The 14,172-nt window shown below is 42.6% G+C and overlaps 1 protein-coding gene across 2 annotated transcripts in view; it reads right to left on the reverse strand.

Moving 5' to 3' along the window:
- L3MBTL4 (L3MBTL histone methyl-lysine binding protein 4) overlaps positions 1-14,172 on the reverse strand; it is a 446,421-nt gene that overhangs the window by 293,497 nt on the left and 138,752 nt on the right. For both annotated transcript variants that reach the window (XM_032293336.1, XM_032293337.1), the window contains exon 5: positions 4,199-4,290. In XM_032293336.1, coding sequence (XP_032149227.1) covers positions 4,199-4,290 — 92 coding nt within the window. The remainder of the gene's footprint in view (positions 1-4,198; positions 4,291-14,172) is intronic.

Here is a 14,172-nt window from a genome sequence, read left to right on the forward strand (position 1 = left end):
AGTTGGGGGAGGTGGGAAGGCCACGATTGTGCCTTGTTTAGAGAGAAAGGGGATGAAATGAGGAACTGCTTCTGTTTCATCATGAATAAAGTTGATGAGTCATCAGGCAGGGGAGAGGAGGCTGGGAACAACGTGACCCACCAAGGATTCTGCTCCAAGGACAGTGGGTTTCCCGCTGGGCACCCACTCTGAAGCACAGATCAGGAGACTGAGACAGGAACCCTCCCACCCCCCGCAGTGGGCAGGCCAGGCTGGAAGGGGAGAGGACTGTGGTCAAAGGGAGGCAAGTCCTGACAAGGATAAGGTCTGCGGAGGCCGGGGTGGGCTAATGGTCAGAGCACACAGGGCACCAAGAAGGGCTGAGAAAAGGCAGTGGGAAGAGCAAGGGAAGAGAGAGTGATTTGCAGAACCGCTTGTACTTAAGAAAGTCATCTACATGCCAGACACTAGTAGGCAGGACACTTGATACACACTATATGGCACTCTTTAGGAAAACCCCTGAGAAGGAGGTGATATTTATCTGCTGTTTTCAGTTAAATCAACTGAGAGTCAGGGAGGTGCCTCCACACAGTGAGGGGAAGCAGTGGAGGGCTTACTGAGGCAGTGCAGGTAAAAGCACCAGCAAACAACAGGAACCTCTACCAGGAACTGGAGGGCAGACAGGAACTAAAACAGAAAGCAAGAAACCCAGTCAGGCTTCCAGGAGATCACAATTCCACCGAGAGACAAAAGACACGCACGTAGAACCACACAGAATGGCACAAAAAGCAGCCAGAGGTGTTAAGTACGCAACTGATAAACAGGAACCACAGTTCACAAAGATCCCTCCTGCAAGACATGCAGGCATGGTGAAGGGTGGGGCCAGCCTGGACAGAGAGAAATCACTTAAGGAACGGCTGTAAAAATGCATGTCGAAAAAACCCAGGGCGCACAGTAAATGAAGGCAGTAGTGCGGCAGAGTGAAAGTAGCCGTAGAATAATTATGAGGCAAAGCTGGAGCAGATTAGATTGCCGAACATACACAGATCGAAGAGGAGAGGGCGGGGCAAGCTGGCTGCAGGGAAACCTAGCACAGGGCCCTTCAGGTACACAGAGCCCCAGGAGCTAGCTCCACCGAGGAAGGCTGAAACGTCTGGATGTACTAAGGTCTGCCTGCCCTCCAGGTGAGGAAGTGCGAACACCAGGAGAAACGCCCAGGAGGGCTGCAGGAGCTGTATTCTGTCTTGGTAGGATGGCGGTTAAAGAGCTGGATGAACTGACCCAAAGGTCAGGTTGCGGAGGCTGGAGGTGGAAAAGAAGGTTAGAAAAATCCAGAAAGAAGAAAATGTAGTCTAAAATTTCAAGAAGGCAGACTGGACTAAGGAGATGAGTTAGAGAGGAAAATGCAAAACCCAGGGGCACTATTTTTTCATAAAAATGGAACAGATTTTAAGCGTATTTGCATTCTAAAAGGAAACGTTCAAAAGAGAAGAAACATCAACTTACAGGCAGGCCGTGAGATAACTGATGGAGTAAGAGCTCTGGAAAGGCAGGAATGGAAAGGCTGCAGAGCACAGGTGCAGGAGGCTGGAGAGAAGGGACACTTCTTTCTGGACCACAGAGGAAAGGGGCGGGAACATGTGTGCTGAGTGACGGTCTGCAGGGGGCAGAGGAAGGTCTGGCCACATGCAGTAAGGGAATGAAGGCTTCAGGTGGGAGGAAAGATGCCTGCGAGCATAGACCTGCCTTCCTACGCATCAGGGAGAACCCAGACTAACAACACAGAAGGACGGCCACTAGTGTTTTACACAGCACTTTGCACACACGGAGCCTTAAACACGTGAACGGCTTCAGTGTTAGATTATGAGTGGAGAGAAAGGCTGTCCAACATGTCAAACATGTCTGTTTTCTCATGCACTAATGCTTTGCTGTTACTTTCAGAGGTGACAAATATTAGAGTCCAAAAGCTTGAGAAAGTCCAATTTCAAAGTTGTGTTCTGAGCCAAAGAATCATCAAAGAGTGCATCACCTGCTCACCACCCACCTCCCTCAACAGAGTCTCTCCGACTCTCTCCACCCTCCCAAGGGGGCCCACTCCTGTCTTTATGTCCCACAGTGTGTGCTCCTCCCACTGACTGCCTTCCAGTGCCTCTATTGTCATATCTCTGTAAAGTCAAGGGAGAAAGTTATATGACCCAGAGCCTATGATTACACAGTTCTCGATACCATCATGAGGATTTATTTCAGAAAGAGAAATCCTACATTTGCCCCCTTCATCTTTTTTTTTTTTTTTTTTTTTTTTTTTTTTTGGTTAACACCAGGTCATGAAGAAAAATCTAAGGAAGAAATTCTCAATCCTGCAGGTGTTCTTGCATTGGCTGATGGGCCTTAAAGGGTCTTAGAGGAGAAGCTCTGAGAATAATGTTAATGCACTGACGGGCTGAGATGTGGGGCAACACAGGAGCTGGACAGAGAACTGGCTGCCATCAGCCTAAACTTTCCTTGCTCTGCAAATTAGTCCACACTTCACCCCTAACACCCAAATATCTGATTTAATCCTGCGTGGGTGTAAGAGAGGACCCTTGCCCTAGGATTGATCTGAGGACACAGCACAGGTCTGACTTCTAAACCAGAGTAGCCATCGGGGCACAAGCCTCACCTATGTTCTTTGGCTCAAATCCTGGACCTTGACCCTGCTACCTCTGGCCTTGGGTGTCACACTGCCTGACAGGTCTCAGGCAGCTCCTGTTCTGGCCCACTCTGTTCTACCCTCCCAATCTGCAGTGGTCCTGCGGCAAGGGCCGGGAGGGGTTGGGGAAAGGGCAAGGTGACTGTGAGCTACGCTGAACTGCACTGGTCCAAGCCAACCACGTTCAAAGATCTTTACACTCAGAAGTGAGAAGAGGTTCCCTAGAAGTCATTCAACAGCAACTGATCACCTGAGTACACTCAACACAGCAGGCACTGCCGGGACACATGAAGTAAAACCCCTTACCTTAATGAACTTGCACCTTTTGATGGAACAAACCCCTAACTCTTATCAAGTGAAAGCAACATGGGGAAACAGGATCCTGACTCCTAGGCAGTTCCTAAATCTTCCATAGTAATGGGCCCCAAACCTGCACAAAGAATGCAGGAGGTTCTCAAGCTGCACATGTTCCAGGCCCAGCCCCTAAAGGTCTCATTTAGAAGGTCTCAGGAAGACCCATGCTGTGCTTTCCAAAGCTCCACAAAAGTACCTGGTACGAAGAATGGGTTAAGAACACTGCCCTAGAAGTTTTCATTTTCTATGGTATGGCCCTCATACTGTTTGTCAGTGAAGCATCCCACCTAGACAACAAAAGGACACACATCATTTCTTAAACACAATAGGCCTGCACTTGGTTTCCCTTTCTTTTCCTCTTTGTTCTACCTCTTCCTTCCTGTCCTACTGTCATGTCCAGGATCACAAATGCTGGCCCTTTCACACGCTAACAAATACTAGATGTAACTCAACAGATGTCATGAAAAGTAAAGCAAATAAAAATTTGTAGCTTCCTGCTACAGGTTAAAATGTAAAGTAATGAGGCAAATCTGATGCAATTTTTCACATAAATTTCCCCTAAAACATCTAAAACTCAGACCAAGAAAAGCAGAAAGACTATCAGAAGATTTGGTGTCTTGGGTAAGGAGGATCCCCCGTAAGGCCCTGGTGCTAGCAGATGGTCAAGGAAGTCTACACTGGCTGCTCTGCTCATCTTTCTAGTCATGTATGCCAGGACTCAAGGGTTTACTGTCTTCTCTAACATCTTGCTCGACCCACCACTCAGCAACTCATCAAAACAGATCCCTCTAAATCAGGTAATACAGGCTAATAAAAATAAAACCTAACACTTATTGAGCATGTATAGTGTGCACATTGCATCCTACATCCTTTATGGATACAACTGCTTCAGTCCTCCAGCCACCCAAGGAGAAAGGTAGGGGACTTTTCCCACCTCATGAGAGAGGACACTGAATTGAATGACTTGTCCCAGGTTACAGAGCTGGCAGGTGGCAGCACTGGGCTCCAGCCCACTCTGAAACACTAAGGCTCTGATTAAGTTTGTGGGATCATTTTCCAGCACAGCCTACAAATAATTCAAATAAGTTGCTGGGCTATCTAGGAAAGTCATTTCATTTTAACTAAATCTCTTAAGTGTTGCTTCCTTGCAAAAATACAAGTCCTTCAGTGGCTGACCTTGGAAAACAGCTCAACAGGTGCTGCGACAGCCTTCTGTTCTTTCAAGTACCACTCCCAAGACCATGCTCCCTGCGCAGCCGCTGAAGGGACTGGAAGAGAAAACACAATGACTTTTCTCAAAACAATTAGTGACAGGAAAATAATAAAACTTACTTGACAATAAATTCAAGAAGCAGGCTGATTAGTTAAACTGGTAATTGAAAGACCCAGCAATTAAGAAGAGTCTTCTCTCTCACTTCCTGTGAACATTTAGTAAAATCGCCTAACCACTCCATGTTCAGCTTTTCCTATTTCAGAAGAGGCTAGTGAATATGTCTGACTCTCAAGTGCCTAGTGAACTCTCAAATTAGGCACCATCTTGCTCCTCTCAAAGAGGAGGAACAGGCACAGGCTTTCTGGAAAGTGATTTAGTTAAGTTTACAGTGAATCATCTAAAATGTTTTATAATCTTCCACTTTCATACTTCTTTTGTTGTGAATGTCAATTGACACAACCTGTGGAAAGGTAATGTGGCATTATTTGTCAAAGCTTAAAAATTGTTCCTGGCTGGGCGCGGTGGCTCACACCTATAACCCAGCACTTTGGGAGGCTGAGGCGGATGGATCATGAAGTCAGGAGGTCGAGACCAGCCTGGCCAACATGGTGAAATCCCCTCTCTACTAAAAATAAAAAAAATTAGCCGGACATGGTGGTGGGCACCTGTAATCCCAGCTACTCAGGAGGCTGACGGAAGATAAATGCTTGAACCCAAGAGGCGAAGGTTGCAGTGAGCTGAGATCATACCACTACACTCCAGCCTGGGCAAAGGAGTGAGACTCTGCCTTGGGGAAAAAAAATTGTTCCTGCAAGTTGAACCAGCAATTCTCCTGGGAATTTGTCTTAATGCAATCACAGTAGATGCGCCCAAGGTTCGAAACACAAGAATTTTGTTTCCTAAAATCCCAAGTCAAATGAAACACTGGAAACAAAGTAAAGGTCGACAAAGGAGGAGGTAATTAAACGCATTACATGGACATGTCCTTTCAAAACCAGACTGTCTAAAGGCAGAGAAGGACTACATAATGTTACACTACTAAGTAGGAAAAAGAAGCAGTTAAGAAAACAAATTGATCATTTTTGGTAAATGTGTAATGGATTAAATAAAACTAAACCTAAAATATAAATCAAAAACGTTTAAATCAAGTCATCTTAGATGCCAGAATTATAAATAATTCCTTCCCAATTTTCTTTGTGCTTTGTTTTCCAAATTTTCTAGATGAATAGCTAATCTCTGTAATTCAACAAAATTATCATTTTTGAATTTAAAAATTCTGACAAAAAAGATAAATGTTGTCTTAGGTTTACATTCTACTCCCCAGTAATTCCTTCTCTAGGATTACATACTAACAAATTAGTCAAAGCACTAATGAAAATTGACGGTAAAAATGTGCATCACAAAATAACAGCAAAAATGCAAAGTAGCATTAATATGAGAAGGAGGTTAAATAAACTATTGTCCATATATACCTATATGATTCTGAGGTTATCAAAAACTATACTTTTATGTTTTACATATTTAATAGAATATTTTGAGAATTATCTGGGTTAATTTAAAAACTAAGGACACAACCAGTGTCTATTTAGATCTTATCTGCTGTTTTGTGTCCTTACTTATGCTAAGTGAAATAAGTTAGGCACAGAAAGATAAATACTGCACAGTCTGATAGACATGCAATCCAAAAAGTCAAACTCATCAAAGCCGTGCTTAGAAAGGTAGTTACCAGAGGCTGGATGAGTAAGGAATTGGGAATGGGGAGGTGTTGCCCAAAGGATGCAACCTTCCAGTTAGGCAGCAGGTGTAAGCTTTAGTGATATGTTGGACAGCCTGTTGACTATAGTTAATAATGTTATATACTTCAAAACTGCTAAAAAGAATTGATTTTAAATATTCTCAAGACAAAAAATGTAATATGTGAGGTTATAGATATGTTAATTAGCTTGATGTAATCATTCCACAAACATATATCAAAACATCACACGTACCCCATGAATATATACAATTATTACTTGTCAATTAAAAATAAAACAACATACATACATATATATTATACAAATTAGTCCATATATTAAGACATCCATTTATTCACATATTTATACAGCGCATTTTATGTGTTAGGCAATAGGCATATGTGTGTCCACAAAACGAAACACATTCATGTAGAAAAGCAATCAGAAAGAAACAGCAGAATATCAACAGTGGCTACACGTGGATGGCAAGATTGATGTAAATATGCTTTCCTTATTTAACACAATCTACATTTTAAAAATTATTTACAAGTATTATTACTTAGCCATAACACACACACACACATATCCTTGGAGAATGCTCATCAGAAAGTGCTATCTGAGTCTTAATTTTAGCATCTATCTTGCTGTGAATGTTCCAGAAGGAGATGCAGATGGTAAAGGGTCAGCGATGCTTCAGCACCGGGGATGACAGGAAGTAAGATGTACCTCTCACTCAAACATTTGAAACCTCTCGAGACAATACAACGTGACTGAATAACAAAAACAAAATCCATCAAGTTGTGCTGGAATAATTCATGTAAACTTTTAGTCATTTCAAAATTTCTAGCCAGGTGCAGTGGCTCACACTTGTAGCCCCAGCACTTTGGGAGGCTGAGGAGGGTAGATCACCTGAGGTCAGGAGTTCGAGACCACCCTGGCCAATGTGGTGAAACCCCATCTCTACTAAAAATACAAAATTAGCCAGGTATAGTGGTACATGCCTGTAATCCCAGCTAGTTGGGAGGCTGAGACAGGAGAATTGCTTGAATCTGGGAGGCAGAGGTTGCAGTGAGCCAAGATTGTGCCATTGCACTCTAGCCTGGGCAACAAGAGCAAAACTCCATCTCAGAAAAAATAATAATAATAATAATAATTTCTGAGCCCCTGTTAATGTGACAAGTGTGCATGAACATGTTATGTGGAAATTTTATTCAGTTCCACTGAAATGAATAAAATCTGTTGTCTAGTAGATGAAAAATAAACCATATACATTTCATTTCTTTTGCTATCCAGATATGTCATTAACAACAAAGAGAAGTAATTTAAAGTCAGCTAATAAAGAAAAACTTCATATCAATTTATAGCTAAAAATTAGGCTCAAAAAAGCATGGACATTAATATTCACTGTCACAACACTAACATTATCGCTAAATACACTTACTTAATATCATACATATTAATGTATGATAATTTGGTGGGGGGGGCAGGATGCCGAGTCTCACTCTGTTGCCCAGGCTGGAGTGCAATGGCATGATCTCAGCTCCCTGCAACCTCTGCCTCCCAGGTTCAAGCAATGCTCCTGCCTCAGCCTCCCAGGTAGCTGGGATTACAGGGACATGCCACCACACCGGGCTAATTTTTGTATATTTAGGAGAGACAGGGTTTTATCATGCGGGCCAGACTGGTCTTGAACTCTTGACCTCAGGAGATCCACCCACCTTGGCCTCCCAAAGTGCTGGGATTATAGGCGTGAGCCACTGCACCCTGCCTGAGAATTTTTTAAAGCATTTTCATCATCAAATAAGACACCAGAATTATCATTAGCGGATTTTCTTGTATTGTTTGGAAATATTGAGACATCATGGTGTGATTTCCATCAAGGAGGTCACTGTCCATTGGCCCATTAGAACACCTAAAGGTTTGCACTGTTTCTGCCACATGAGATGTTTTATTCTACCAGAGAGAGAAAGCAGAAACCTGACAAACCCTGAGGATGCTCCAGGAAGACTATTCAACATCCCAATTTCCACACAAGTATTCTGCTACATTACAATTATGTGCCTTACAAAAAACATTACAGCAGTGTTGGCTCTAAAACAAATATAGATATCTCATTTTCTACAACAGCTGTGTTCTTTAAAAGATTGCATGTAATTTTGCAATTTAATCATATTTCCAATTGTCGCACATTATCATTTCACCAAAAGTAAACTATATCTAAGACTTCCTTTTATGATCACATAAGTACCAACGAACCTTTTAAAATTGATCAAAAATAAGAATACATAATATTAAACAATAAAAACTTTCACTGAATTACATCTTTTGGTGAAGCAAGAGGATTACTCAGTAATATGGTGCCTTTAAGTGAGATGAGGGAATACCAAGTTTGCTTGCACCTCGGAGCCTGTAGACAGATCCTCCCTGGTCACTGAATTATAAAGGAATTCTCTCACCCCAGTTTCTCACCATGTTGTTTCATTATTCACAGGAAGTAGGTTAGCTGAAATTAGCCAGTTTGCTTACTTGGAAGTAGAATATAAACTTCTACAAAGGAGGGTAAACCGTCTTGGTATGTTCATCATTTTTTTCTCTGGAGCTACAATCATGTCTGACCATAAATATTTGTTTAATAAATTAAAAGAAAGGAAGGCAGGCAGAATAGCACCTTGGGCCTTAAATATGAATTCAAAGATACATATTTTGAAGAATTCATTTCTCAGTTTCCTGAAGAGTAGGAACCAATTATGAGACAGCACTGCTTCAGGCACTAAATTTAATTTTTATGCAGTTTTCTCAGACATACTACAGATATGGCACTCATTTATGGAATATTAGATATTTGTGCAGCTTCATAAACCCTAAATTCCATTTCTTCTCAGTATATTGATTGGCTATAGCAAAATGTTCCAATTATTACCCTTCTGCCAAACATTATATAATAAACAAAATACATTTGATTAAATATTACCTGTCACTTAATATATATCTATTATATACGAGGTACTGATTGGGGTGTGTGTGTGTGTGTGTGTGTGTGCACGCGCGCGCACATATGTGTGAATGCATACATTTTTACTTGTTACTTACAATACTGAATATTAGATTAACAACCCTATTTTATTGTTCTGAGGCTTACGGAGTTCACACAGTTCACACAGCTGGAAAAGTCCGTATGTAAACAAAACCCCCAGTTCCGGCAACCCCCACTATCCACTACTGACTCACTGTAGCACGCACAGTCAAAATGGAACAGAAATGCCTATTTAAATAGTAACTTTTAAGCTTAAAATCACCATAAAATTAAGTCTACAGGAAAATGAAAAAGGTTACTCATTGATGGTGGCTTTGTAAATTTGATTAAAACTTTTGAAAATCATGTTGATAATATTTATAGCCCAAAATTAAGGAGAATTCACTGATCTATTCATCCCAACTTTAATATTTTATTCTAAAAATGCAAAAGGAATAAATGCAGCGTTTACAACAGTACGAGGTTGGGAAAATATCTATCCAACAACAGAAGTAAATAAATTATGGTTATGATCACATACTACTTTTTAAATATTAATTAAGCCCAGTTTATATGTATATTATCATTAGAACCGCACATGTTTATATACAAATAAAAATCATAAGAAAAAAATGAAGACCATTTGTTAAGGTGTTGAGATTTGTGAAGCAAAGCTAGACAAAGCCTGAAAGAGTTGGCCATAAGAACATCCAGTCCTAGGAAACTGCACAATACTTATCAGTGATCCTTTTGGGCTGGGTATGGTGGCTCACACCTCTAATCCCAACACTTTGGGAGGTGAGCCTGGTGGATCACAAAGTCTGGGGTTCGAGACCAAACAGGCCAACATGGTGAAACCCAGTCTCTATTAAAAATACAAAAATTAGGTAGGCAAGCCTATAGTCCCTGCTACTTGGGAGGCTTAGGCAGGAGAATGGTCTGAATCTGGGAGGTGGAGATTGCAGTGAGCCACGATCGCGCCACTGCACTCCAGCCTGGGTGACAGAGCGAGAGCTGTCTCAAAAAAAAAAAAAAAAAATCCCAATTCCATTAGTCATAAGCACAACCCTTCACAGTGATATTTCCATTTCATTTCAACAGTTATGCTGCATGTGACTCCGTCAGGAAATGCCTTTGAATATTTAACAAACAACTGTCAGTGGCAATCAACCACACTGTTATAAATAATGCCTTCTTTTGTAGTACCAACTGGAAATGATACAGTCTTCCTAATCTTAACAACTGATCACTGCTGAACAATACCCCGCTGAGGTCACACGTGCAGATTCACATTTCAGTACCTCTGCCAGACCACTGTGGTGGGAACTTTTCCATGCTCTCCCTGCATTTTTCACGTGCACTGTCAGGCTGTTTTTCATTTCAGCACCACCAAATTTTAAACGCCTTTAGTGCTCATCTCCCCACACAAAGCAGGTACTGACAGAACCCAGCTTCTCCCCCACACCGCCTTTACTCGAGTCACGGAGACGGGCATGTCGACAGATAAACATCACCCATAACCTGACATATGGTGGGATTCAGCGTTTTGATGAATAAACAAGCAGACACAAGTGCTAATAGGCACTAGTTAAGAAACCCAAACGATGTGTCTGGAAACAAAATCAAGGAGGATTTACTCTGAACACAGAAAGCTTCCCGGAGGACAACTTTCTTTGAGATGAAGAGAAATTCGGCACGCAATCCAGGGAGAAGCAGCATGGGCAAAGCCAGGAAACTGGAAAGAAAGAGCTGCCTTTGCAAATGCCAGAGGCTGGGAAGGGTTACGCATAAAGCTTGCAGGGATCCACTTAGCAGAAGGCTACACTGCCGGGGCTGGAGGGGCAAACATAAGATCATGCAGGTTCCTCAAAGCCGGCCTCACAGGTTTGGTCTTCATGCATGTGGTTTAGAGAACCACTGGAGACTTCCAAGTGGTGGATGGTATCATCAGAACTTCTTTTATGAATCAGCACTAGGTAAGGATGAAATGGATGGAGAGACAGGCAATGGAGACTGAGAATGGTAACACAATGGTCCAAACAAGCAACAGTGTGGGTATGCCCTAAACAAAAGGGGGCATGCGGTGCCCTCCGTGGTTACCCGGAGGGGGCGTGAGGGGAACGGGGGGGCATGAGGGGAACGGCGAAATGAATGTCAAAGGGTCCAAAGTCTCTGTTAGACCACAGCAATGGTTTCCAGTTGTTTGGGTGGTTTTATTTTTTTTTAGTTCTATTGCACACCATGGTGACTATAGTTAATGGAGTGTATTGTACATTTCAAAGCTGTTAAGACAGTAAATTTCAAATGTTCTCTCTGCAAAAAAATGTTAAGTATTTGAGGTGATGGCCAGTTAACTAGTTTTATTTAATTATTCCACATTGCATTTATAAATTATAGTACAACTTTGTACACACTAAATTTATACAATTTATAAATTATCAATTTACAATAAAAAAGTAGAATGGAAATTGAAAGAAAATGCAGAAATACAATCAACAGGCACAGGGTGAGGCGGAAAAGGGAGAAGGCAAAATAGTCCCAAAGCTGCCGGATACCAGAAAAGGCTGAGCAGGTGGAGGGACGAGTGCAGAATGCGGAGGAAACTCGGAGTTATTTTCCGAGATGTTAAACTTTTGCTATTTGGAATAATCTATGGTAAGTATATATAATAATCTATTAAAACCACACATTCAACAAAAGACAATGCAAAGCTTTTCATAAAGACGCAGCCACGGGGATGACACCGAGGAAGAACAGCCGAGGTCAGGGGAGGAGCTTCCTCAGATGTGAGTGAGGTCTGGGAGGTGTATGAGGAAGGCAGTGTTGGAAGGAGACTTCCAGAAGACAGAGACCTGGAGGCTCCGGGGAAAGGGTTTTCTAGGAGCAGGGAGATCCGCACCATCAAAGGCTCTGCTCGTCCACATAAGATGCAGATGGGAGAAGCTGCTGGATCCAACAGCCAGGGTATCACTGGGACCACAGGGGCAGAGGTTTCAGCAGAGGGATGAGATCAAAAGTCAGACTTCAGAGGTCAAAATATGAAAGGAACAACTGGAGAGGTTTGCAAATGAACAGGTGACGAAAGCGCTTCAGGGCAAAGAAGAGAAAGGAAGTCTTTGTTGATTGTTGTTGTTAAGCATATCAGAAGACAGGGCTTCTCAGTTCTTCCATTGAGGGAAATGCACCAGGAGAGAGAGAAAAAGGAGGCTCTCAGAAGAGAGGGATAGTAGACCAGGGAGAGGTAGAAGAGACTGGTGGCTTTAGGAACGCAGGAAGCGGGAGGACCCCAAGATAAAAAAGCGGGTGGTGAATGAGATTGAAAGCAGAGGTGTTTTAGGCTGCTAGGGAAGGAGATGGGAACGCACCCCACCAAATACCCTCACCTCCTTCGTGACGTAGAATGGCATCTGCTAAGAGTAAAGGTCACAGCGGTGCCTTCAGGGGCATGAGGAAAGGAAGAGTTAGGAAAATTCGGCTAGGACTGAATATAAGAAATACAGAGCAGTCCTGACACTCCCACTCCATTAAACTGGTGGTTCTGCAGCGGAGGCGACTGGCACCAAGGACTTTCTCCAGCAGCTCCTGGCAGTCGGAAGTGGGAGAAGATGGTTACGTTTGTGGACAGCTGGGGGCTGAGGAGGAGATGGCCAAGTGACTGAAAGGCTCTAAAACCATGAGAATGTGAGATCATATGCCTGAAGGGCCCCAACTGGCCGGGGAGGCAAAGGAAGTCAGAAGACAACCAACAAAGTACAAGAAAGAATGGAAAAGCTAAAATACAAAACACGATTTTCTAAGAAGATGCCACAGCATTGAAGGAGAGGGAAGAGCTGGGAGGCATGAGGGTGTGATCAAGAAGGGGATTTCAGAGTTCCAGATCTGGTGACTCAACAGTTTATACATCCAATGCAAAGTGTGGCCATCCCTGGAAACTTGTTAAAAATGCAAATGTGGGGCCACATCTCAAATTTAATGAATGAGAAACTGTGGTTGGGAATGGCAATCCACTCAAACAATCCCTCCAAATGATTATAATGCATGTTAAAGTTTGAGAACCATTGTTCTCAACGTGAAGAAACCTGCAAAGTAGAGGAACAACTAATTCTGAAGGAGCTCATCAAAGGTTTCCCAAACCATGTTACATGCCTTAAGGATTAAGGCTCTCAAAGTGTGGGACCCAAGCCAGTAGCATCAGTGTCACCCAGAAAATTGTTAGAAATACGAATTTGGGAGCATCTATGAAAATGTGGGCCTATGCTGAATCAAAAACTCTGAGAGTGGGGCCCAGCAATCTGTTTCAGCAAGCCCTCTAGGTGATTCTGATGCAGCTATCCTGAAGAATGATTGCTCCCTATGAGGGCCAGGTTCCTGTTGCAGGTGGCCTTACAGACAGGACAGCCTCAGAATTCTGACTACAGACCCTGTTCCTGAATTTCCATGAGTCTCCATACTCCCCCAGCATGTATTTTTGCACTACAGCCCATTACTTGATCAAGCTTGAGCGATCTCTCTTTCTTGCAAAAGAAAGAATCTGATTAAACACCATGCTTAGAATTTCAGCCTTCATTCTATATTTACTATGAAGCCAGTGAATGCTTTTTAAGCAAAGAAATGTCACAATAAGTTTTGGACTTGTTTCTCCTCTGCCCTGCCTATTGCTTTTGTGGCTGTTTTAATTTTTGTAAAAAAGATACTGCTGATGGCAGTTTTAGGAATGCTAGCATAGAATAAGAAAGGGAGACTGATCATAGAAATATCAGGAAGGAGACCATAACGCACACAGGCATGATATGATGAGGTCTTGATTTGAGATAGCTGCTGTGAGAATTGAGAGGAGCGGAAAGAATGCAGAGAGCCATCTGAATGAGATGTGACAGAACTGGACAATCAGTGATATGAGAAAGAGGACTCTGATATTTCTAGCTTAGGAGACTGAATTTATGATGTGTCTGCCACTTAGCAAGACAAAACTAGAGGAATGGGCTTAGTACCTTTTCAGAGATGCTGAATCTTTGAAATCCAAAAGGAATCTAATGGAGGTTCAGAATGAACCCTTTGGAGACATTGCAGGAGAAAGTTCAAGGCTAGAGCCATGGATTGAGTGACTATCAGTATGCAGGGCACTAAAGCAGAGGAGATTCCCAGGGAGTGTGTACAGAGCATGGGGAGGGTAGGGCCAAGAAGAGGAGCC

This window comes from Sapajus apella, unplaced genomic scaffold, assembly GCF_009761245.1.
Source record: "Sapajus apella isolate SASKATOON/1434 unplaced genomic scaffold, GSC_monkey_1.0 scaffold29, whole genome shotgun sequence".
NCBI classification, from domain to species: Eukaryota; Metazoa; Chordata; class Mammalia; order Primates; family Cebidae; genus Sapajus; species Sapajus apella.